Source organism: Cololabis saira, chromosome 12, assembly GCF_033807715.1.
Source record: "Cololabis saira isolate AMF1-May2022 chromosome 12, fColSai1.1, whole genome shotgun sequence".
In the NCBI taxonomy this organism is placed as follows: domain Eukaryota; kingdom Metazoa; phylum Chordata; class Actinopteri; order Beloniformes; family Belonidae; genus Cololabis; species Cololabis saira.
The window spans coordinates 11,907,050-11,934,004 of record NC_084598.1 but is presented as its reverse complement, the minus strand read 5'-3'; the positions used below and the strand labels follow the sequence as shown (position 1 = coordinate 11,934,004).

Sequence of the window (26,955 nt, the reverse complement as noted above, 5' to 3'; positions counted from 1 at the left end):
GTCAGGTTGTTTGTTGGGTAAATAGAAAGACATTTTTTTCATGAGTAAGAGAGATAAGATAATCCTTTATTACTCCCTCAATGGGGAAACTCACATGTTAGCAGCAGTACACTTAACACACACATGCAGGGAAGGGGGTAAAAAAGTAAATAGTAAAAAATATATATAAGGCAGCAGCACGGTGGCTTAGTGGTTAGCACTGTTGCCTCATCAGGTTCGACTCTCTTTCTGTGTGGAGTTTGCATGTTCTCCCCATGCTTGCGTGGGTTCTCTCCGGGTACTCCGGCTTCCTCCCACAGTCCAAAAACATGCATATTAGGTTAATTGGTGATTCTAAATGGCCCGTAGGTGTGAGTGTGCATGGTTGTGTGTTTATATACAGGACTGTCTCAGAAAATTTGAATATTGTGATAAAGTTCTTTATTTTCTGTAATGCAATTAATTAAACCAAAATATCATACATTATGGATTCATTACAAATCAATTGAAATATTGCAAGCCTTTTATTATTTTAATATTGCTGATTATGGTTTACAGTTTAAGATTAAGATTCCCAGAATATTCAATTTTTTTTAGATAGGATATTTGAGTTTTCTTAAACTGTAAGTCATGATCAGCAGTATTAAAATAATAAAAGGCTTGCAATATTTCAGTTGATTTGTAATGAATCCAGAATGTATGACATTTTTGCATTACAGAAAATAAAGGACTTTATCAAAATATTCAAATTTTCTGAGACAGTCCTGTATGTGGCCCTGTGATGGACTGGTGACCTGTCCAGGGTTTAACCCCTGCCTCTCACCTGAAATGAGCTGGGATAGACTCCAGCAGACCCCTGTGACCCTGCAAAGGATAAAGCGGGTATAGATAATGGATAGTGGGATATATAATTACAAGATATAGACAGTATTGTGATGGAAATAAAAGTAGTGTGAAGGGAAAAAAAACAGTGCAAAAAAGCAGGTAGAAAGGGGGTTGAGGTAGACAGACAGGCATTGCATAGATATTACACATATGGTTATTGCACATGTTATTTATTGATTATTTATTGATATGATTTTTGATCAAACAATGAGTGAGTGTTGGTGAGTGGGATGTGTGTACGTATGTGTGCGCATGAGGGGGGGGGGGGGGGGGGGGGGTTATAAATTCACATTTTTCACCTCAAGGGACAGAAACTGAAAGTTATCCGCCTGAAAAGCTCTCAATCCTCCCGAGCGTGATCTGTCTCCGCGGACAGACCCACCTTTTCACTTCAGCTGCTGCGTGTGTGGGTGAGTGACGCTCAGACAGACAGGGTGTCGAGCTGCTGGAGCTGCAGGAGCTGCTGCCACACTGAACCAACACGCAGGCTCGGACCCACAACCCGGAGCGCTCTCGCCCTCCACGACCCGGACGCAGCAGGAACCAGCAGCAGGAACCGGCAGCAGGAACCAGCAGCAGGAACCAGCAGCAGGAACCAGCAGCAGGAACCAGCAGCCCCCCGCCTCGTGGATGCGTGCAAGGAGCGCGAATGGTTATGTAAGTAAAGCCTAAATTATGGTTCCGCGTTAAATCGACGCAGGGCCTACGGCGTAAGGTACGCGGCGACGCACACCGTACGGCGCGCCTCGACGCGTACTCTACGCCGTAGGCTCTACGTTGGTGTAACGCGGAACCATAAATCAGCCTTAACGCACCGGGAAGGAGTCCCCCCCTCTCCTCACCCCTCATCCCCCCACCCCTCTTTTTTTCTTTTTCTATTTAACATAAGCTTCGTCCTATTGAATAACAAGTTAATGACCACTTTGGCCAGGTTTACGCATGTACTGCGTGAAGACGCGCGGATGTCTGCTGGTTATTTTGCGGCTCGTTGTTCGCTTTATTTCCTCCGGCACGTGTGAAGTTTGCAGGTCTCTCTCCTCGGCCCATGTGCAGGGCGAGCCCGAGCTGAGGGGTGTAAGAAGCTGCTCAACCTGCTCAGGTACTTTCACCACACAACGCTTTTCTTGTCCGGCACGGAGAACACGCGGCTCCGGTGCGCTGCGTGGAACACAGTTTCATTTACTTTTCATTTCTCTCCACGGTGTCTGCTGAACTTCTCAGCCTCCAGCGTTTCACTGGCTGTCCGTCGTCCAACGGAGTTTTGAAGTAAATCAATGTCCGTATTTTCTTACACGTGAACGCAAGTGTAATAACTGCGTATTGCGTCCTCAGATTATAGTGAGTTTAAAAAAACCGTAAAAAAACGGCATGAAATTGACTTTTTTTTTGCACAGTTCATGGGAAGATTTTTTTTTTTTAATAATCATTAATTTAATTATTTGTCGGTGCTGCTCGAGGGTTTCCTGGTTTTGAACGGCTCAGGTATTTGACCGACGGTCGGGCTCAATGGCTGAATTTCGCTCCGGGATTCTCGTCCTCCTGGACAGTTGATAGATATTAGCTGGAGTAATATGCGTGAAGGTACAAATATGCCTGCAAACAAAAGTTTGAGTCTGGGACTTTGATTGATATCCGTGCCTCAAATTCCAGGGAGAAGCCATGCGTAGATGTGAGCAGGAGGCGGAGAGACTGCAGAGTGAGAATTATGGAAATCTCAGTGCCGGTTCAAGTCTTCAACTCAGGAGAGATGGTATCTGAACTGAGCCACTGGGAGAGAAACTTGTCTTTGTTTTTGGGACCAACTTATTACATATTTTTATTTTATTTATTACATATTTAAAACTGTAAGGCTGAGTTTGAGTTGTGCTGTGCTCAGATTCGGGGTCAAGCTACATCCACTACACAGGACTTTGATTTTTGTCACGGTTACGCCTGGTATCCTCACTACTCTGGCATGGTCAACCTTAGAAAAAGTTTTTATCCACAATCAGTTTCAGATTTTAAAGCCTTTGGATGCGGTCTGAAGCGGATGGACGAAACTGAAATATTTTAGAAACAATGACATGATGCAGAGATTTACTGCATAATTTGCCCCTCTGGATCACTGATATCCTGCCCTGATGGGCCAAACCTGTATCTTATAACCTTTACCAGAAGACATCTCACAGATGTGCCATGAAAACAGAACAGAGATGGAACAGCAAGGACGGCCGAGTTTTGGTCATTAGTATCAGGTGTTGTCCAGCTAAAGTCTGCATCTGCAGAGGGAAGAGCAATTTGCAACAGAGATTATATCCAGTGGAGCTTTCAGCCTGGTTTCACAACAGTTAGTCAACATAATTGATTACATATAGTACTTTTGAAATTCGTCTATGTTGAACCTTTATTGCCATTGTGTAAAACCACACAAATCTCAAGGACAGTGAGGTCTTTCCTGCTCAGAGGTGAATGTTCACTTGCTATTGCAAGGCACTACAGAGAGGAATGTGGAGAGAATGATAGAAGTAATTGCTTGTCATTAGTTGGAGTTCACTCCAGTTTCCTCCAGCAGTGCAAAAACATGCATGTTAGGTTGATGGATGATTATAAATTGCTCTTAGGTGTGAATGCATGCATATGCGGTTGCTTGGGTGTATATGTAGCCCTGTTATAGACCGGTGACCTGTCCAGGGTGAACCCCTGCCACTCGCTTGTAATGAGCAGGGATAGGCTCCGGCAAACCTCCGTGACCCTGCAAAGGATTAAACGGGTATAGAAAATGGATGGATGGATAGTTGGAGCTCTAATATATGCATGCCCAGTGAGTATGGATGTGATATACGTTAGCGGGGGTGTAGCGTTAAATGGTCTATTGATGCAGCTCGGTTTTGTTTTAAAACTGACCTGACCTTTTTTAACATATTTCTAAACGTTTTCTCATAAGAACTTCTTATTATCAGTTACAGGAAAAGAAACATGCATTTTTAATTGTTTAAAGTAGATTAATGGACATTGATTTCTCGTTATGTGCTAACCCAATAATGTAATTGGGAATTTGGGCCAATCGCATGATTTCTGAATGATCGGAAATATGATTTTTTTTCATATTAATTTCCTTATATTGCATTATTCATTTATTTATTGGCTATCCTTCAGTTTTACCATCAACAATTACAGTTTGTGTCAGGTGAGTAGTGGGCCTAACCCTCAAAAAAGAGCAGCAGATGTAACTACCGGTAGTTAGAACAGTGTGGAAACTTAGCGACTTTGTTGCTATGTTTAGCCAACCTTTTTTCAAAAAAGGGACTAGCTACTTTTTTTACGTGTCACTGAAGATTTTTGGAGACTAACTTGATGGCTTGTATTTGTTTCACTCTTCTCAGCGAACAGCCCGTGCTGCCGTGGGCTCCTCCCGGTGCCAAAGCGCTCTCAGTCCTTGGAGCAGCCACTCTCAGTGATGTGATGGCCCAATGCTTCTGAATTATAAGCAATAATAATTAGTTATACATATATAATTGTAATGAATGTAATTATTATAATAATTATTTAACGGCACTGTAGTGGCCTATTGTCAGGACAAAAGAGGAGAGTTGAAATTGTGACAAAAAAAAAGACAAAAAAGTTTGTTTGTAGCTCTAAACATATTTAGGGTGTTTTTTACTCCCTTTATTATGTCTCCTATGACTTTATTCCTCTCTCATATTATTATTATAATCAGTACAGTTTATTAAAGTTCCATAGCCTGCAGTTTTGACAGTTACCCTGGACAGAAGCATGGCATCAAACGTACGACAGGTGCTCCTGATGGCCTTCGTCGTAGCATAGACAATAGGGGTGCAACGATAAGTTGACGATGTTGACAAAAATCGATAATAAAATCGATAATAAAAATAGTCGACAAATTTAATTTTCAACTATTTCGGCAAAAAAATGTGATGATGAGTGAGGGATCTTCCTCCTTCATATCCCTGCTGACAGTTGCACATGAGCCACAGAGTACAGCGCCAGGTAAACTATAAGGGGGCGGCTGATGCAACACCATGGCGACTGGAAAAGTTCATTAAAAGATGTATTTTTGAATTGTCCATCTTTCATGTCTTTAATTTACAATCAGCACATCATTTAAACAACTTCAAGCAAAATTTAAAAGTTGAAAGCTAAATAAGAGCCATTAAATAATTATGAGATTCATAATCCGATTAGTTGGCTTATCGTTTCAATAGTAGTTGACTGATCAACTATCAGAATAGTCACTAGTTGCAGCCCTAGCTCTGGAAGAACATTCTTTTACCAATGTATTTATTGAATTAACTATGTAACAGCTGATTGGAAATTAACAGCAAAAAAACGTTCTGCTTTCTCTGTGTTTTGAATGCAGAACCCCCTGACCAGCCCTCCTTAGCTTTGCCAAGTTATTATATTGAGATATATAGACGCATAAGTGACTATAAGAATATTGTGTAAGTACAGAGGTTTTGGTTGCAGGAGCGGCTGCAGATGCATGGATGGTCTTTATCGTTGCTTGTGTGTTGTGAAATTCCTTCTGGCTTGGAATTTTCTAGTCAAGCAATGATTCATGTTATGACTTTCTAATTATTTTTTTTTAGACGTGTCTTGCATCAATTCACCTAATTCACATCAATGTATCATCAGCTTGTGATGAAGGTCTGCGCAAGCCTGTTAATGACATGTGAATCTGAGTGTGTTGAAGCAGGGAAACCGGATTTGGGGAGCTTGGTCTATTGGTTTTTCTAGTCCTACTACCGTCAAAAAACTAGGAAAGGCTCTTGCAACTCTGACATGGCTAATGAAAGTAGGGAATATGCCGCACCGTATTAATCGAACTTTAAAAATGCATATGCAAGTCTCAACAGAGATAGGAAGGAAGAAGATGCCTAAATCTGTTCAGATGTTTTTGTTAATGACAATAGTCAACAGTTTGTTGGCGACTATGTTGAACACATTTCTGCCAACAGTAACACCTGAGGAGCCACAGCTACTTCCCCAAAATGCTTTGCAAAGGTGTTAAACATTCTTTAAACATATTATAAGAAGCTGCTGTTTGATGGCTTCAGTGTAGTTTCCAAGCAAATTTCTGAAAATGCTTTACTCTGACTAAAAGCGTGTCTACTACCCATCACACTAAAAAGGGTAGGTTTCAGAGGTGTATAGTTCCAGAAACGGCTAATTGTGTTGTTTTATGTGATTATACAGTTTTAGTGCTGAATTTTAAAGCTGATTAACTGCATAGTGGAGCACAAGTGTTGTTTGACATGTATGGCTTCAGGTTTTATTATTCAAAAGACTCTGAAATATCATTTAATTTACCCTAAAAGTTTTATTTCATCATTATTATTTTAAGCATCCGTAGCCTGGCAGTGCAATGAAAAAGACAATGTATAAACCATAGAGCTTGGTGTGAGCTGAAAGGGGCCATAAAGGGCATTACTGGCGAAGAATGCAGCCTCCAGAGAAAGCCCCGAGGAGCTGACCTGCCTGTCACACACACATGCACACACTCTTCAGGGAGTGAACAATTTCTGCTTACAATGTGGTCCCTAATCGCTAGCCACCATACTCAACTTTGATGTGTAGGCCCCACTCTTCTGTCCTCTGTGCCCCCTTTTCAAAGGCCCCTCACTATGCCCTCCGTCGTTTCTCGGCTTTAATTCAAACTCACTTCCCTCTTTCAGTTTCTGAAGCTGACACATGCTTCTGGTAGGACTCAGATAAAAACACGTGCCGAGCGTACAGAATGTGAACAAGACAGAACCCTCAGTTCTAAGGTTTTACACTTAAAAAAACTCATGTGGTTCTTAGAAAATTTTTAAATTAGACAAAGACATCAAATGAACCATACCTATTATACTCAGTCATTATTTATTGAACAAAGACTCAACCCTCCACAGGCTGTTCTGCCGTTGACCCGTTATTCATCAGCCTGTCAAACCATTTTTAGCAGCAATAAGTTGAAGTAATTATTGCACTGTATGACATTATCAGTGTGGTGAACCACTGTGGAGGAATTTTGGCCCAGTTTTCTTTACAGCGTTGAGTTGATTCATTAAGGTTTGTAGATGTATTTTTAGCCACCGCTCTCTTAAGGTTCCACCACCAGGTTGAGGTTTTGGTCTTTGACTGGACCAGTGCAACACTGTAATTCTTGTCTTTGTCAGGCATTTTCTTCTCGATCTGCTGGTGTGCTCGGACTCATTGCCCTTTTTTCAGGACCCAGTCTCACCGAAGCTTGAGCTGACGCACAGATGGCCTACATTTGACTCTGGCATACAGAGGAGTTCATGGCCGGTGCAGTGATGGGAAGATTCCCAGGTCTTGTGGCTGCAAAACAAGTCCAAATCACCGCTCTGCTTGACAGCTGGTATGACGCATTTATGCTGATGTAAAGTTGTTTTTTACCGTGCATTATGTTTGGATATCATCACTCTTAGGGCCCCATTTACTAAGATCCTAAATAAAGAGTACTAAATTGCGTGTGCACTGAAAAAGTTTGCGCGTGCTGTTGTTGTGTGTTTTGCGGGTGATCAACTAAGCGCAATTGATAACAGGTGCAAACAGCAGTATTTAAATTAGGTGTTGCGCGTCTTGCAGGGGTGCTGAATACGGCACAACACCGGGGTATGACAACTGTAGAACAGGCGCACAATAAGAAACACTTTTTTCTCCATGAAAACACGTGATTTATTTATTATCACAAATAAAAAAATGAATGTGCCTCCTGTGGCAACCTTTTGCTGAATAATACTCGATTTAACATTCAAATGAAATATTTCTCCTATTGCATGTGGAGATTAGCACCTTCCTTTCGAACGTATTAAATACAGACGCAATCACAATCCCCGCAATTACTTTCTGGCTTGGTAAATCTCATTGCGCGTGGTAAATGGACCAGTTTGCATCTTCCCCTCCCAGTATTTAGCGATTTCTGGCAGGTACGCCCCATATTGATTATTCATCAGGGCAAAAGTACTAAATGAATTGCGTGTGCTATTTTGCGCATTTGAGAGACGCAGTCCTCTTTGCACGCTAGTAGATCAGCTGGCACTTTGGTTTGCGGGTGCTGTCAAGTTTGCACACGTTTTTACACACGCAAACCTTTAGTAAATCTGGCCCTTAGTCTCATCTGCCCAAAGGAGAGGTCTTGTGTTATCTCAAGACCCAGAAAAGTATTACATTTATACTTAGACTGCTTTGTGATGATAAAGTACTCTCCATCTACTGTATCTACAGGTTTATCTATATATCTTAATATACTATAAATAAACCTGAAATGGAAACACCTAGAATTAAAAAAAACTGTCAAATATTGGTAAAACCTATGAAGCTTTCATGAGGTGGTTTTTCAGACGTGTTAATAATCCAGTTTATCGCAAAAGTGTAATGTGGATGTGACGCTTTAGGTCAATCTGAAGTCATGAAAATCTAGTTTCCAGCTGGTTTTGGCCTCATAAATAAGATGCAGCTGTGGGATAACGCCACCTTATCATTATTCACGACGGCAATAAGGGCTTTCCTAAATAAGATTGTTTGGAAAATGAATGAATAAATTAAAATGAAATGAATTGATATCTAATCAACAAAAAGGAGTTCAGGTCTAAAAGAGGCTTAAGTATGAACTATATCTTCTGATTGTTGAAGCTACTTGCCAACCTTTAAATTCTTAGCTGCACAGCAGATGAGAGCAGTTCAGTTTTCAATGTTAGCTGATACGCAACTTTCAGCGTAGACGAAGTAGGAGTGCTCTCCACATCCTGTTTCACCTTTCTGTGACCAGGTGATGAGGGACGGCCCCTCATACTCACATGTGCAGAGTAGTTCTGTGTTTCTCAGAGGGAACCACTGCACACACATAACTGTGTAACTTCCCCCACAAAGAGTACTTCCCTTGTTGTGGGGACATAAATCAGTCACCCAGGGACAAAAGAGCAGAGCCTGGTGATCTTGAACCAAGAGATGTGCTCTATGATGCCATTTTATTCCCCCTCTCATTTTGGTGCGTACCATAGATGTGTTTTAAGAGCTTAAGCGTGTTAAAGGATGAAACTTACCATGTCTTTGTGTCGTGGTGAACAAATTGCTTTGCTCAGTAAGTCCCAAAGTTCTGACAAACATCTGTATTTCAGGCGTAGTTTATAATTGTTTTAAATATTCAGTGATCCTGAGGTTGTTTGTTTAATTTTTTTTCAGCCCGAGTATGAAGCCAGAGCAGCTCAAGAGCTTGATTTTGGCAACTAGAGGAGAACTTATGTACTTAGATCTAAATGGACATGCATTTTGTGTTTTATTTATTTTTTACTTTACGGTCTAAAACATAATATCTTAACGTGTCAGGAAAGATCTTGTGATGCAGCAGTTGCAATCATAACTCTTTTGTTTAGTTGTCTTATGTCCAATGTCTAAATGTGATGTTGTCTGTACAATATATGTAGATAAAGAGGCTGAAATCCTTAAATGCCTATATATATATATATATATATATATATATATATATATATATATATATATATATATATATATATATATTGGGCAGTTTTACCTCGTTAACGATAAATGCACGATAAGGCCTAGTCTCAAGTGTCACACTGGGGTTAGTTTCGGTGTGCAAATCTGTGTATGTTGAACTAAAACTGACAGTCTGCCGGGCTCTGTGCAGACTTGTTTAATAAAACAATTGACCCGCCACCTCCTTTGACAGAAACACACACACACACACACACACACACACACACACACACACACACACACACACACACACACACACACACACACACACACACACACACACACACACACACATCCAGAAATGTGCAAACCTTTACAGCTGTTCTTTCTAAGATATTGCATTGACCTCCGTTAACCATGTGCCGTCTCCACCAAACCTCCAGCTCAGCCATTTCCAGCTCATAACAAACCCTTTACTCAAACTCAATGCAGTCTCTACCCCCTGACCTGAACTACGTCGGCCTGTAGTCCCCGTGAAGGTGGCTGGAGACACCAAGCTCACTGATTACCAAAAAAGATCCTAATGATGTAAGACCATGCCTGCCCCCACCCCCAGACACACACACGCAGGGTGCGACTGCAATTTAAGCCATTGTAGTAAAGTAATTCATGCACTCCACCATTGATGTTTGGTCATGTGCACCCCCATAGGGGCTCAGAGGAATGCGTGGTCGTACACTGTTGAGTTAGATTTATACAACATGTACTAACACATTCATGTTCACTTATTCTGTTCACTGTGTTGATATTAGACTCTCTCTCTCTCTCTCTCTCTCTCTCTCTCTCTCTCTCTCTCTCTCTGTTTCTCTCTCGCACACACCCTGACATCCTGACAGGCATGTGTATCAGTTTACCACATGTTTGTATGGGCATGTCAGATCTGCTTTCAGCAGACAAACAACTGGAGAAGCTGGCGTCGTCTTCCACTTTAACTCTTATGCCCTTTTTTTTCTTAAGTCTTTTAAGAAGATTCAAGATTCTTTATTGTCATTGAACACAATAGCCGTAGGCTCAACGAAATTACAGGTGCTTCAGCGAAGGTGCTGGTCCTTATATAGACAGAGTGCAAAGAAAATAATAAGGTAAGTAAAATATAAATACGTAAGAATGAAAAAGATTTAAAAAAAATAAATAAAAAGATTAATAAAACAAAAAGAGATGCTAAAGGAAATAATGATACACAAATTAGCAGACGAATCAACGGACATAAAACAAAGAAGGTCGAGGAGCCGTGAGCCTCTGCGTCCGTCCACGCCGCCATCTTCTTTACCTACCTACACTGCTGTTTGAACTTTTTTTGGACATCCCTCCGTTCCCATCCAGTCTCCCCAAAACTGCATTACATTATAAACTATGGCTGTTTCAGTAAAACCGAAATATATCTTAAATTTGGAGATATCCAAAACTCCAAGCCTGGCTGGCTCTAAGTAGGGCTGAACGATTTTGGAAAATCATTTTATTGCAATTTATTTTCCCCCAATATTGCGATTTAATATGCCATTTTTTTCCCCCCAATAAAACCAAATGGATGATTTTAATACTAACACAATACTATATACATTGAGTATAAAGTAGAGCTGGGTATCATCACTGACCTCCCGATATGATTCCGATACACTAGGTCCAAAGACGATAACATTTCCGATACGATTCGATTCAATATCGATATTCTAGTCACAATAATGAAATAACGTGATCCTTCCACATGCTACGTCCGGCCAGAGAAGCCCCACTCTGTGTGAAAAGAAGCGGCCTGCTCACTCCTCAAGTAAGGAGGGGACTTGAGCTCAGTTCAGGGCCTCCCAGGGTTGGTAGAGGGAGCAATGCCAAGGACTGACTTAGGTAGGAGCACTGGCTGATAAAATGGGGAAATTCATTTAAGCACCTCTTTTCGTTCTCACGTCACATGACAACCCTATAATCACTCACGTTGCGATTTTAAAGTTGCGTTTTATGATACTGCAATATTATTGCAAATCCAATTAATCGTTCAGCCGTAGTTCTAAGTCAAATTTCACAACTATGAAGGTCACAATTGTGAAAAACAAAGGCTTGAAACATTGAATATGAAGCGTTTATAAGTTTGAAATCTTAAAAAGTTTAAAAAAATGTTGAAAGCCTATGGCATTGTTCTCCCATAGTTTTAGTTTGTTCAAAGTTTGAATTCTTGTAAGGGCTGATCTGCAAAAAGCTGTGTGCATGTTTGTAAAAAAAGAAAAAAAAAATCCTGAAACCTTTACCTTCGAAAGGGTGAATCTTTATTTTGCATCAATTTATTTTGAAACTTTATCCAATGTTTTATTTTTCCCCCGTATTTGAGCGTTCAACAACTCCCACTCTTTGGAGATATGCCCACATGGCTTCAAGGTTTTAAGTTATGCAGTTTTTGCTTCTGGGACGAGGGTTGTACATCCAGTTTGCTGGAATGAGTCAAAAGCAAGCCAATCTCCGTCAACTCCTGTGTTAAAATATCCAGATTTATAGCAGAATTAAACATATTTACAGCCTGATAAAAAAAAAAAAGCGTTAGGATTTTAAATCCCTTGACAATTACTACTTCATCAGGTAAAATTGTATAATGCCACACATTTCTGTATAATTGGCGGTGTGGTCTTATTATTGACAGTCTAAAGCCCCTTTCACACAGCCAGTTCGAGGCGGGAACGTTGCGCCTTTAAGCCGCCTCGCTGTTCTGTGTGAAAGTCACGGAGGCGGAATGGGGGGGCCAAGTGGCCCCACCAATAAGCCGGCAGCGGAGGTAGTCACAGAGCCGAAACGGGGTCTGTGTGAATGACACAGCCGGCATGCCGGCATGCCATAGACGCTGACGCTGTCGTCACGCCTCTGATTGCGGAACGCCGGCATGCTGTGTGAATTTACAGACGGGAGCGGCGTTATGCCGGCGTTGTATGGTTCTGTGTGAACCAACAAAGGCGGCGTATTGGCAGGACTTCTTTACACCAATATTGCGGAATCTCTGTGTGAAAGGGGCTTAAGTCTGTGGTCTCAAATGGATAGCTGTCGCTGTAGCTACTTGGCATTTTATTTAACTTGACTTCTGAGCTGTGAATGAACAGTAAACAGAGCCGAATCATTCATATTTTAAAGCTAATATAGCTTGTTGTGCTGTTAATCGTACTAAGTGACCGGCCAGCGCAGTGGCTGCAGGTCTTCTAGTCCTTGTTTCGGGACAAATAGGCTTGTAGGTTCACATTTATTTGCCGAACAGCCATCCTATCGCAATTCATTTTGACTGCAACCATGAACGTGAACATCATCTGTGCCTGTATCAGTTTATGGCATCTAGAATAACTGTCTTTCCACTGCACTGTCTGGATTAACAACAGCAGGAAATACATGATTCAGCAGAACTTTGCGTGGCTCTTGCCTGATAAAAGGATTTATATTTGAATGTGCAAACACAGACTCAGGAGGGAAATAGATTAAGACTGAAGCTCCAAAGCTGACTGATTCTCAGAGTTAACCACAGAATTCCCGTTGACATCGAAGCGATGCCAGCTGGGTTGAAGCAAGTGCAGAAGTTTAGGGGTGGACCTGAACATCTGGATATCTGGATTTGTTCATTAGCTGGAAATCTGATTTACTGTTTTGGTAACCCGGATATTTATTTATTTTTCCTGCTACAAAACACATTTGTCAGCATGCTATAATTTTTAGTGCACTCTTAAAATGTGGAAGTGATCGTATGATAAATCTCTGCCTGGCGACAAGCAGACGGCGCTGTCACTCGCTGGTGGCCGTGAATGTCTCAACACAGGAATGCTGCACTTCAGTTTAGTTCTCAAACAGAAGACAACATGTCAAAGAACTTAACATTTTTGACAGAAGCAGCCGTGTCATCGGCTCGGGCGAGCATCCTCCTCCCACTCGCTGACACTTCATCAGCTACTTTCACATTCCTGTTAGCTGTACGAGTATGCGGAGGTTAGTCATGCGTTGAGTGTTAGAGCAAACACAGCCGTCATCGCGCCGAGGCGCGGCACGTGCACACAAACTACAACAAAAAGACAGAAACGACGCAGCTGTACGTGCGAGCACATGTAGGAGCATTCACGGGGCAGTTTCACTGAGGCAGAGGAGACTCTAGTTTTTATTTGTTTGCAAGGCCCCGTTGGGTGCACGCTGCACCTGCAAAATTCACCTCAGCTTTATGTCCCTGAATGAATAAAACTCAGTTTACAAACTGTTTAACTGAAGAGTGTAACTGCTAGTATTACATTATTTTATGATGTCTTAACCGTGTGCTCTGCTCTTGGAAGTTTATATTCGGTTTTGTTCTGTGCACTGGGGCACCTGAATGATGTACAGGTACAGGTGCGCTTCTTGGCCAGGTCTCCCTCGAAAAGAGATCATATTTCAAGGGACTTCCTGTAAAAATGAAGGCTAAATAGAATAAAAATAAAAGCTGAAGCTGCTGGTGGTTGTCTACCAGCAGAGTCTTTGTGGCTGTTTTTTGTCTTGTCTTCAAATAACTTTCAGTTGTCGGTAGTTTGGTAAGGAGTTTGTGGAGCTGCAAAAATACCTGTAAAAATGTTATGACGATGGGACGGTTGTGGTTTATTTTTACCTAGAATTTATTTAAATGCATTCACTACATTGTTTTTCTTTCTTTTCTTAACATACAACTAGCCAAGAAAAGTTTTTGAAATGATAAAAAGAATATTGTTTGGGTAGGTTTGTGTGACATGAAATAGCTTTTGGACTGAAAACCATCAGCTGTATCTGGCAGCACTGTAAGTCCAACTTATGACATCATCAATTCAACACAATCAGTAAGTAATCGTACGTGATTGTGATGGCAAATGAGCGGCTGACACACTTAACTAACGTAGCTGCCGTTGCCACGTTAGCAGCAGCAGTAAACATTGTCAACACACAGGATACACTTGGCCCTTATTGGTTTAAGATCGACTGGCAGGCCAAGTCTGACAAGCCTAAATTACATAGCAATTACATCGCTTTGTAATTTAGTTTGTTGGTGAAAGTGCATTTATTTATAGCTGTTGCTTGGCTGCTGTTATATCTACAACCAGAGGTGGAGGCAGATCGCCCAGGATCAAGTGAGCGTGGGGAGGATTTCAGGTGCAGGGAGCGGCATACTCAAATGTCTTCTTCTCCATCTCAACTGTACCTAAAGTCTGAACTGAGACTGCTGTAGGTGGAGTTATGATGAACAAGCAGGCTGACATAATTGCAGTAAAGAGAGACAGAGCTCATAACATGACCCCATGTTAATGCTGTGGACTGACTGAACGAGATGCTCAAATTTAAGTTTATAAAAGTTTATGCTGTTTTTGACTCCTTGTCATTTCCTGCCGTGTGTCCCGTCCAGGTTTGAAAAGGCGTCAGGAGAGCCACTAGACCAGCCAACTGTGACAACGATGCCTTCCAACAAGTTCCCCGCTGCTGTCACGGAGGAGAGCAACGACATGCCTGCTACGGTAAAGCTCACACGTGCGCTCGCAGCTCTCTCAGGAGTCAGAAAAACCACAGCGCCCCTTCATTATCAACCCTCCTTGCACACATACATCCACTCCCCGGAGCGCCCTGCGAGCCAGCTGTGCTCTAAAAGAGCGGGTGTGTCGGTGCCAGGGCAGATGCCCGGGCAGGAGTGCCAGCATGTTATATGGCTCTAATTGAGAATGCATGGTGGGAGAGAGGGCGTACGCATGTAACACAGAGAGGCAGCTGCAGTCGCACACGGCCCAAATGAGTAATTTTGGATAGTCTGGAGGAACGAGGCAGGAAGGAAGATAGAGGGGAGCGAGTCAGATGATGGAAAGAAAAAAAAATTGAGGATTCACTGAAGGATAGAGGAGATTTGTGCAACACAGTAGTATCTTTATATGCCCAGAAAATGCATTCACTTCATGCATTTAGAGGAGAAAAGACGCTTACAGACACCCATACACATGTTTTGTAATTCACACGGCCTGCTGACACTTTCCCCATCTGCGCTCAAACTTACTCGCAGCTTTCACTTCCTGTTTGAAACTTACTGAATGGAGCTCCCGTCGTCCGTTATCAGTTCTTCCCCTTTTTTCTGTCTCGTATATCATTCTGTCTGAAAGGGGCATTTCCTTCCTCCACCATCTGCTGTTCTTCTATCGTTTCTTTTTTTGCTCATTTGGCTCATTCTTTCTCATATTGGTCTCCTGATAACAGCTTTAATTCCTTATTTCTCTTTAGGGCTTGATTTATTCGTCATTGGCTCGCCACAATATTTCAATATTATTTTATATGTGCGATATGATAAAAGGGGTTTACTTGATGTTTAAACCGCTGTGATGGCAGCTGGATTCTTATCAGTGCTGGGAATAATTCACTTAAAGAGAACTACAACGAGATCATTCTTCCTTTTTTTACTTAACTAATGAATCACAAATTAGAGGAAGGAGTTGATATTGTGCGTTAGAAAGATCACATTTCAGTTATTAGAAGTACGCAGTTATGTGATTTTCTGTCTTTTTTGAGTAGGAGTGAAAAGCTGAAAGCAGGAAAACTGAGAGTTCAGCAGATGCGCGTCCATCTGGTGTTTTTAGGTTCAGGTCGTAGACTCCAGTCATCCTGCTCATCTCAGAGACGTGAAAGCGTACCTCCCCCCTCGTATTTCACTCCCTGCAGGCTGCTGCCGTAATGATCACGAAAAAGGTTCCTGTCTGGTTTAATAGTCGTTGGAAACAGATGATATGCATTAACTCGGAGAAGTCTGCTTTGAACATGTGACATGTGATTAAAAAAGGCCTGATAACCTTTATAGTGTTGTAGTTTATGCTCCTTTAAACCTATACTTCTTGAGCCATCAGTATGCCCGTTTCTCCTCTCTCTCTGTCTCTACCCCCACTCCCCCTGCAGCAGCAGCAACAGAGGAAGGCAGTAGTCATTTAGACTAAAAACAACGATCAAGTTATTTAGTGATGGTTCTGTTTTCAAAGTGTCTACTGAGCAGCAGAACATGTTATTTTTACAGAACGGCCTGATAAAAGGTGTCAGTGTTACGAGCTGCAACGCTGAAGCCCCCCAGACTCGATGTGCTGTTACCGGCTCATACTGAATATTGTAGTATAAACACTGCTGTGGTTTCTTCAGCTCCAAGCCTGCAGAATGGTGTTTTATGGACTTTTTTTTGGGGGGGGGGGTTGCATACAGGACTGTCTCAGAAAATTAGAATATTGTGATAAAGTTCTTTATTTTCTGTAATGCAATTAAAAAAACAAAAATGTCATACATTTTGGATTCATTACAAATCAACTGAAATATTGCAACCTTTTATTATTTTAATCTTGCTGATTATGGTTTACAGTTTAAGATTAAGATTCCCAGAATATTCTCATTTTTTGAGATAGGATATTTGAGTTTTCTTAAGCTGTAAGCCATGATCAGCAATATTAAAATAATAAAAGGCTTGCAATATTTCAGTTGATTTGTAATGAATCCAGAATGTATGACATTTTTGTTTTTGTAATTGCATTACAGAAAATTACAATATTCAAATTTTCGGAGACAGTCCTGTAATGTATATGTTGATATGTTGAAAAAAAATAGGGTTAGGAATGATCTGAACTCTAGCAGACATTTTTAGAAGGCACCAAGATGTTTGTTGACTTATTTGTGTAATCATGTTAATAATTGCTGAAATAGAATAATATGAAATCAAAAATGAAAGTTATATAAAAAAATACACCTGTTAGATGTTTGTTAGGTGATATCGAGCAGAACCGGAAACAAGGAAGCAAAGGATAACTAATGCAATATAAAGAGAGCAGCAAGGTTGTTGTAAAGAACAAATGAATCCCAGGAATATACCAGAATATATATATATATACACCAAGAAGGTGGTAATCTCCCGACATCTCCGTGAGGGTTTTCCGTAGGGTGAGTCACGAACAATTCAGAAATTGCGGCCTGTTTGATTGACTTGGCAGACACGTTATCACTCGTTTTCACTTGACATTTGACATTCATTATGAAGTGTTCTGAGGCGCCGTTAGCGATGGAGGCGTCAACAGTGTTGCTACTGCTGAGTTTGGATTAGGTGACGTCAAGTGTTGCGCCGAATTGAACTGCGGATCTCCGTAGATGTCCCCTAGATCAGGGGTTCCCAACCTTTTTTGTGCCAAGGACCAGCAGAAGTATAAACAAAAAGCTCAGGGACCGGTTGACAATTCAATTTTAATAAACATTTTACAAAAAAACAATGCATTTTAAAATGCAGGCTATCATCAGCGACGTTAGCTGATGTTGTTGCCTTTAAAACTTGCTTCTGCAAATCTAACTCAAGTTTTTTCCTTTCGAAAAAATCCACTGGTTTGTCTTTGAGAGAAGGATGTTTTGTATTTAAGTGTCTTTGAAGCTTGGATGGCTTCATTGCTTCGTTGCCGAGCATTTCTCCACATAAAATACATAGTGGGTTTGGCGCCTCCAAATCGCCCGCTGCAACAAATCCGTATTTTATATACATAATGTCGTACTTGCGATTAAAGCTTTTGCTTTTCTTTTTGGTAGGATTTTCCACTTGTTCATCACTATTTCTTTTACTCGAACAACCAGTAAAGAAACGGCTCATGGAGGTTTGCTGAGGTCCGCTCATCTCTGCAGCTGACTGTACCTAACCTGCATACAGCACCTGTGCATTGCGCTGTTCAGTCCGGTCGGGTACCAGAACTTATTGTCCGCCAAGCCATCACAGGGCTGCCACTCAAAGAAACACATTTCGATTTATACAAGTTTTGGATGAAATTATATGACAAAAAAATGCTAAAATTGTTTTCTTAAAGTATTTAGTATGAGGTTGCTTTAATTATGTGGCAAATGATAATAAACACGAGAAAGATGGGTACTTCAATGAAAAATAGATATTTTATTCAACTTTGCTGCTGTTCATACAAAAAGTAAATAAAAAACAACAATTTTCACCTGTTTCAAGTAGATTTTCACTTGAAATAAGTAGAAAAATCTGCCAGTGGAACAAGATTTTTTTGCTTGTAATGAGAAGATAAATCTTGTTCCACTGGCAGATTTTTCTACTTATTTCAAGTGAAAATTCACTTGAAACAGGTGAAAATTGTCAAATAAGTTATTTTTTTCTGGTGTTATTTTTCTGGTGATGACTCCAAATGTTGAAATAGCAGTAAAACCACATTCATTGATGAAATGACATAAGGGATGGAAAGGGGGGATGGCAGTTTTACAGGGGGGATGATTTTGACCGTTTTTATTTCAGGGGGGATGATTTGGACCGTTTTTATTTCAGGGGGGGATGATTTGGACCGTTTTTATTTCAGGGGGGATGATTTGGACCGTTTTTATTTCAGGGGGGGGTGATTTGGACCGTTTTTATTTCAGGGGGGATGCCATCCCCCCTCAACTCCAGTACTGTTTGTTGCTAGGCGACGGAAAAAAGTTTTTCTGATCTGGCACCCTTTTCCCACTGGTTTGGACATACAGTATAGCTACAGCTCAATTTGCAAAATGTATCTGTCCCTGCTTCAAAGAAAAGCCCTGGCTTTAGTTCTTCTGAGGAGGAGACGAGCAGCAGCAGCAAGGAGGGTCCATGAAATCCTCATGAGAAGACAGGATTTGGGGGAATCCAGGCTCGTTGGAGCTACAGCTCCATGATGACCAGGTCTACTTCAGATTGAACAGGGAGCAGTTTGACAGCCTGTTGGGGAGTGGGTCCTCAGCAGGATCACAACCACCTTCTCTCTTATTGGTCGCACCGAGATGCCCTCACAGCGCGATGAAATTAAAAAATGTTCAATTCAGGCGCAGGCAGGTGAAACGCCCGTGGCAGGTGGCCTCTCGCCCGCCGCCAAGCTCGCCAGCAGAGCGGTCCGCTCTTGCGCTGCGGTGGCACATACACAATGAATGGGAAAGCCGGCGGCGGTCGCCGCTTTGCCTCTATGTGAAAGGGGCTTAATACTGTTGGCCCCTGAAGGTTACATTTGCCCCCATAGTGGCCCCTGTTTCAGAAAAATCCTAGAACCGCCAGTGCCAAGTTTTGTTACCCGCAGCTGCGCTGAGACGCAAAAAAAAAGAAAAGAAAAAAAGCTGTGCTGAGACGTCCTGCAGCGCGGCTGTCGGCAGAGATTGTATGAGGTGAAGTGAAGTGAGATGCCTCACTCCATTGGGAAAAAAACGTCTTTTTGTCGACAACGTCGACGAATCGTTGCAGCTCTAATTATGATCGGAACACAAGCCATTCCACGGCCCGGTAGTAACGGCTCTACGGACCGGTACCGGTCCGGGGACCGGGGGTTGGGAATCACGGCCCTAGATACAGTCGTCTTTTGTAATCATCTCTGCCCAGTGGGATTCGTCCTCGAGAAGAAGTGTTCGATGTTCAAGTCCAAACAGATCCAAGCAGAGTCAGAAATAATCCTGAGAAGTGAGACGTAGCGATGCAAAGAGAAGCATTGAATGCTTGTCCCTGAACTGATCTCTTCAGGCCTTACTGACTCCCAATGTGATTTGTCATCTGTTGTGCTACTCTTGTGCGGTGCCTTCAGTGTTTGTCTTGAGTCAGACTGTTGGCCCCAGGTGCTCTTGGCCATGAAGGAGTAACACTATAGCGGTATTGTGTTAGTCTGTAATAAAGTCATTTTAACACGCTTTAGTTGATTCTGTAGAATGATAGGAATGTGTTATAGCAGTGGTTCTCAATCTTTTTACAGTGTGTACCACAACCAACCTGAACATACAATAGTGAATGCTTACCCCGACAGTTCACAAAGGAGGCGTGCTTGCTCTGAGTATGAGGATTATTTATTGACAATTGTTGCCAGCCACAGCCACAGTTTACAAAACAGTAGTATTATAACAGAAATTTAAACTCATCCTAACTAGGTGCAACATCTGTTTACCTCTCATTCACACAGCAAGAGCATTCATTATAATAAATGTTTTACATTCATTCACTCACACATTCATGCGCGCACTGTGGACGGAACCACTCTGACACAACCATGATTTTTGTTTTTCAACATGGATCAAACATCTCCCAAGACAAATTCACAAATTTATGGCAAAAATGAACAATCTCATTAGAAAAGTCGGTGCGGTCCGTACAAAAAAAGGACCTTTTTGCTAGGGCTGGTATCACCAGGTACCTCACAAGACTATACTATCACGATATTTTGCCAACGATAATCATAGTGTGACGATACAGCGATTTTGTCTTGCAATCAACGATACATCACGATATCTGTGTCACCGAAGAAATTCTGGATTTATTGACCTCACTGAATCCACTTGCCAAAAATATTTTCTGTCCGTGCAAATTAACAGAAAATTATAAAAAACAAAATTAGAACTAAACTAGACTTAAAATAGGACTAAAATGCTCAGACTTTTAGTAACTGAAAAAGACTAGACTAAAACTGAAATTGAAACAGGCTGCCAAAAACAACACTAGTCCAGATGCCAGAGAGCGATGCAGGTTCATCATATCCTGGGTAATTTTCATTATCTGCCTAAAACTAACACTTAACTTACATTAAGAGCTAAACTTATGCTCATTGCAAATTCATTTATGTAGATTTGATGATAATTGTGCAATTATTGTTTGTCCATTTTTAAAGAGCATTATTGCTCAGGAAGGGATCCTTTTGTTGGACTTGTGTACATAACCTTTTCATGAGGAGCACAAGTTGCCATGGTGACCATACCTGACGAGAACCGAACCAGCTTAATGTTTCTGGAAACCCAGAGTTGAACCTGATGTCGGCTTTAAAGGCTCTCGTCTTGCTTCACACGGCCTCGGGCCGGGTCCCTGGCCGGGTCTCCATTGCGTACTTATCAAGGAATATCGTGTATATATGTGCAGCCAGTACTTAAAGCATCGCCATCACACAGACGCCTCATCTTTAAAATGACTGGAATCATTTTTACAAACAAGCCTTTGCAGTATGAGATAAAAAGCCTGAACACTTATCATTGTCATATTTTGAAGAGCTATCTTCTGCTTAGTTAAGAAGATTTTATTTCAACTCTTCATGATAAGAATTATTATCTGAGATTATTTTCCGTCTAATTCCTTCTCAACAAACAGAGATAAAAGAGACTTCACTATCCAAACAGAAATAATACACTTATTTCCTTTAAGAAACAAGCAATCGCCATCTTGTTCACACACAATATGAAGTTTTAACAATTTTGAAACCAAAATGTAATTTCTACTTATTTCTATTTGTACCAACCCAGAGATCATACCGACCTGTGATTGTGTCGATAACAATCGTTTGTCTTCTCTGATCTGACACCATTGCGTGAGCCCCCCAAAATCGACGATAATAATCTTGAACAATGCAAAAGATGAGTGGCTGTAAAGACAGGTGTCACACTGAGTTCAAGCATGGGCAAACAGCTTAGCTCTGAGCAATTTAATAGCTATTAAAAGGAGCGGCTTAATCCCCTTGACTGTAATGGGGTGAACGTGATGGGATGATGGTTGATGTCTCACCTCTGGTAAGAACACAGCTTCTAACTGACTCACAAACTCACTGGGATCGTGGCTGATCCCCACGGCTTGGCCACTGTAGTACTTCTTCACCTCAGCAGTTGATCTGTAGCCCAACAATGAAACAGTTTAAATATCACAACATACCTATTCTTGGCTGTGTGACTGCAGCTCAATAAAAGTGTCTCTGAACGGCCATCCTTCAGAACCATTACCATCATAGGACTTTAACATCAACAAATATTTTTATGTTGCAGTACTGGTACTTTTACTTGAAGAATGTGGATAATTTGAACATCGCTGCATTGCATTCTGGGAGTTGTAGTGAACTTTCACATTTTTATGGACACATAGTCTAGTGACTTATTTCATTTATTAATTTATTTTTTATTGCTAAAATATCATTTACAATTTCATTTGAAGGAATATTTGCTTAATTTTAAGAAGCGTCATGTAGCTCTTGTCTCTTCCGTCTCCACATTTGACACAAACTACCCGTAGTAACTCCTGTTGCCTCTCGCCATAACTGCGTATAGTTTTGGAGCACTATTTCACTCATTGTTAACAGTGAAACTAGCTCCCAGAGCTAAAGTGGACACCAGGACAGAGCCTACTCTTCCTGGTGAGCAGATGTGTGCTTGTAGTTTTGGAGCTGCGGACGTTTGAATGAACCGCAGCTCAGCTGAGGGGTAACGCTGTTCTTACTCTGTCTTCAGGCAGCGATAAATGGAAACTCTCCTCTGACTGAAGGAGAAAATGACAGCGGTGTGGAGTTGACGGAGGAGAACAGCCCCCTGACCGTGGCTGGCCCCCCCTCTCCCTTCAGCCCCAAAGAAAACGGAGACGCCGCCTCACCACAAGGTAGCACACGACAACAACGGGGAGGCTTTCAGAGCTTTGAGTTTCGCTCAACACTGTATCAGATATATCGTCTTTAGAGCTGGGGATCGATTCAAATATCGATTCGATTCCGATTCTTAAGATTCAGAATCGATTATCAGGATTTGATTCGATTCGATTCGATTCCGATATTGATTTGGGTTAGTGTTATTAAAACTGTTTTTTGAGCTGTTGCATGAATTATATGACTGTCGTTATGCAAAATATTACTACTAGTATTATATTGAGATTCAACAGCAAGTATTGGCAGCTAATGATGCTGTAAGGACCAATCAGCTCCCAGAATGCTGATAGAACTGCTTTCAGAAACATCGTGTGGGTCAGAATTACCAAACAGATCCAGGGAGCAAACAGAGACGGATGAAATCGGTTTTATTTTTTCCCACATTCCATTTTTATTTGTTCCATTTTCGGTCTATTTTGGTTTTTAATTTTTGAGCATTTGGTTTTTAGCACTTTTTTGCAAATGTAACCCCAAGACATTATATAAAGTAATGAAATATAGACAATTTATGCAATTATAACCTAACACTTTAATGTTTTCATACCTTTAAACATATTTAAAGGCAAAAACATGATACCAGTTATTCTCGTGTCCAACAAAACAATCCTTTTTTGGGGATAAACAAAAAATAACCAAAAGTTGTAATGTATTGATGAAAAAAAAAAATACATAAATAAAAAAATAAAATAAAAAACCCCAAAAAATAATCGATCTTTAGACATATGAATCGATTTTTAGGAATTAATATGAGAATCGATTTAGAATTGGGAAATCGATTTTTTCAACACAGGCCTAATCGTCTTTACACTGTTGCACAAAAGAATAATGTACTTCATTAGCCTGCGTCACTGCGTGAGAAGCACCTTTAAATTCTGGTGCGATGGTGATTATAACATGCTTTTGGAGAAGCCTAGAAAACCATAAACACATGCCATTCGGGCTTTGCAGCGCTGATGTCCAACTATAAGCTGTCTCAAGTCTTCTGACTCGACAGGTCTGGCAGACTTTCAGCATATGTACATCTCTCAGTATTAACAGCAGCTTACGTTTCTTTCCCAGATGATGACCAAAGTTCAAGGGGAAGCAGGAAGAGGAGCAGGAAAAGGCCCGAGGAGGAGGAGGAGGAGGAACGTGCCTGGGACTCCTCCAGTGAGGTCCGACCTTTTCCTGATATTTCCTTGAATGGAAGTGTGATGATAGAAGATTTGTCCAGGACCAGAAAAGTGACATTTTAGTCCTTGAAGGTGTTTGTTTTTGTGCGTCTCCAGGAGAAACCTAACGGGGACCCTAAGTTGAGGCAGTTGAGACAGACACCTCCAGCCAGAACCATCTACCAGGCCGGTCTGACACCGCGGACGCACGGCAAACCTCGCCGGCAGAGTCGCAAACAGGAGCACAGCATCTTACTGGTAAACACACAAATAGTTCAGGCACAAAACCCTGAGCTGGGCTGTGTAATAATTAACAAAATTAACACTTACAGCCACTTGTTTTCCATTTGGCTGCAAAGGTCCAGTCTGCGAAGGTAAATATCTTACTTGTTTGCGCTTCCTTGTTTACATCTCTTACTTTCTGTTTAATCTACGTTCACAAATGTCATAAACCTGAGTCATACGCTGCTACATGTCATCACAAACCAAAGAGGTTATCTGAGCCCGGATAAACCCAATTTGTTGTTTTGACTTGTCTGTTGAGTATTTTTGCACTGAGGCTGAAGAAAAGTTCACTCAGTTTACCTTGTTTTTGCCTCCTTATATACCTGCCCCTGTTTCACAACCAGGAGATGAGAGGAATTATGTCCTTAACTATTAGAACCAAGTTAGATATTCTTGTCATCGTTTTTCTTGAAGTGATGACGGATTTGTCACCCGGCGGCGGGGCGTAGCACACACACTGAGGAGGTCCACTGATCCAAACAGCCCAAAACAGTTATAATTGAAATGAGGCGATGAGTAAAAAGGTTATGCAGTTCAGTACCTGTAAAACCTCAGAGGCACAGGTATGCCTAAATGCCCCAAAATGCATCGAAACGACCAAAATCCATTTCACAGGAGAACTCCAGGGAGCCAGGAGGCAGCGCCCCACATGAGACACCCATCCACTACTGCCACCAACACACTGCAAGCAAGCAACAAACAGAAAAGTAGCAATTTCAGATGAGATATACTCAATTTAAATGGTATTTTTTGTGCCAGAATCTCAAAAATAAGCTTATTTAGGAAGGGACTAATGGGGGTACCGGTAACGGAAATGGGCTTGTATCGTATCAAATCTTATCCAAGTTAAATGATTTTAACATTATGAGCATAAGAGAAGCAGAGGTTCTTTCCGAGGAGTTTGGCTTTCCACGGTTGCTGTGCTCATCCCACGTGGGTGTTCGTGACCAACAAATCGAACACCATTGTGGGCGAGTTTGTTCTCTAGCTGCAGGGATTCAGCTTCACTGTGGAGCACAGGAAAGAAAAACCATCACCTTGCCAGATAAGCTCTCCTGAGCACCAGTATCAGCTCTCCTTGTCTGTTAATGCGATCATCATTTCTGCCTCATCTGTACGCTCAATAGAGCTTCTCATCCCCACTGAGCCGGACCGGAGTCGAAATCACAGCAGGAACATTCAGACTATGAATCAAAATATTCTGGAAGATGGGAAGTACATCGTCAATTTTAGCACCTCGTCCAACCGTGGTTTCAGATTCCCCTAAAAAGTCCATACCAACTTTATTATTCCTGTCAGCTTGTATTCCCATCTTTGTGATATCCTCCGTCAGTATCCCCTTTCCGGGAATCTTCAGGAGGAGAAGACAGAGTACAAAACACTGGTATACTTGCCAAGGTTAAGTCGGGATGGGAGACAACATGTCCAGAACTGTCAGGGATGTCACTTATATATCCACCTGAAAACGGGAAACTGGCAGAAAAAACTCCAGAGAGCTGTATTTCTACGGCCTTACACAATGCTCGGCATGAGTTTCCAGAGAAGGGATGGAGCTGTTTCCTTGGACGAAGGCAGAGGTTGTGGCTACGTGTCATGTCCCGGTTAAAGACCTTGTTATCTGATGGGAAGTACCTCATTATTCTTTCTTCATCTTTCAAATAGTGTGCTAAACCTGGAACGTGATGTTCAGATATCCCAGAGTGTGTCCATTAGCAGGGGTTCCAGGTAACCTCGCCAGACAGGATCCTCTAACGGGGCGGATCCCATCCTCGGCCCCCGCAGCCGGCGCGTCTCCATCACACTGTAGCGCTAAGCAAAAACCCCAGACCAGATAAATAACGCAGCCGACCACTAGGTGGCAGGAATGAACATTCTTTGCTGTTCGCAAACGTACGGAAGAGTATTAGGGCCAGGCAGGAGAAAAATAAAAATAATATTTTAGAGGAAGATTTTATTTATTTTTTCATTACCTATGCACAGAAAAAAGTTGAAATGTCGAGAAAAAAGTCGAAATGTCGAAATTAATGTTGAAGCACAATTTCGAGAAAAAAGGTGAAATGTTGAGAAAAAAGTCAAAATGTTGAGAAAAAAGTCAAAATGTCGAGATTAATGTTGAAGTACAATTTCGAGAAAAAATTCGAAATTGTATTTCAACATTAATCTCGATATTTCAACTTTTTTCTCGACATTTCAACTTTATTCTTGAAATTGTATTTCAACATTAATCTCGATATTTCGACTTTTTTCTCGATGTGCACAATAAAAAAAAATCTTCCCCTCTCAAATATTTTTTCTCCTGCATGGCCCTGATACTCTTCCGTACAAATGGGCAGCAGCTTACAAGAGGACAAAAAAGAAGAACGCAACAAAAAAAGGAACGAGACGAAGAAACAAACAAACAGAAGGGATGTTTCTTGTGTTTGCTTGTTTTAACTGGCACCACGGTGGTAGCGATTGAGACCTCTTCATGGGCTTAATGCGCCAACCGTCTTGTCGGCTAGTTGGTTGTTTACTCAAAATGTTTCTGGTAGAAATCTTTCAAAAATGAGTTGTGCTCACGTGACCTATGAGGGAATGTAATTATAAAACACAATCAGTAGGTAGTACCTGTAGGCAGAGCTGAGTTCCTCTCCTACTACGGGAATGTTTTTCCTGAAGGAAAAGGTTCCTGAAGGCGACTTGAGTAGGGCTCTTCCTGATGATGGAGACCTGCACCAATGATCCAAACCCCCGCTGGTGGACACGCACCTAGAAAAAGGAAACTTGATAAAACT

General features: G+C 41.5%; 1 protein-coding gene across 4 annotated transcripts in view; it reads left to right on the top strand.

Annotated features, from left to right (window-relative positions):
- The first annotated feature begins 1,251 nt into the window (after window positions 1–1,251).
- Window positions 1,252–26,955, top strand: part of LOC133456866 (DNA (cytosine-5)-methyltransferase 3B-like) — a 47,105-nt gene continuing 21,401 nt past the window's right edge. The window contains exons 1-5 of one of the 4 annotated variants that reach the window (XM_061735536.1): window positions 1,252–1,521; window positions 14,717–14,825; window positions 22,558–22,702; window positions 23,805–23,899; window positions 24,014–24,154. In XM_061735536.1, the coding sequence (XP_061591520.1) occupies window positions 1,514–1,521; window positions 14,717–14,825; window positions 22,558–22,702; window positions 23,805–23,899; window positions 24,014–24,154 (498 nt within the window). In that variant the 5' untranslated portion in view covers window positions 1,252–1,513. Of the gene's footprint in view, window positions 1,522–1,787; window positions 1,964–2,047; window positions 2,131–14,716; window positions 14,826–22,557; window positions 22,703–23,804; window positions 23,900–24,013; window positions 24,155–26,955 lie in introns of those variants that run through there. The other 3 variants (XM_061735535.1, XM_061735537.1, XM_061735538.1) reach the window with 3 other exon arrangements.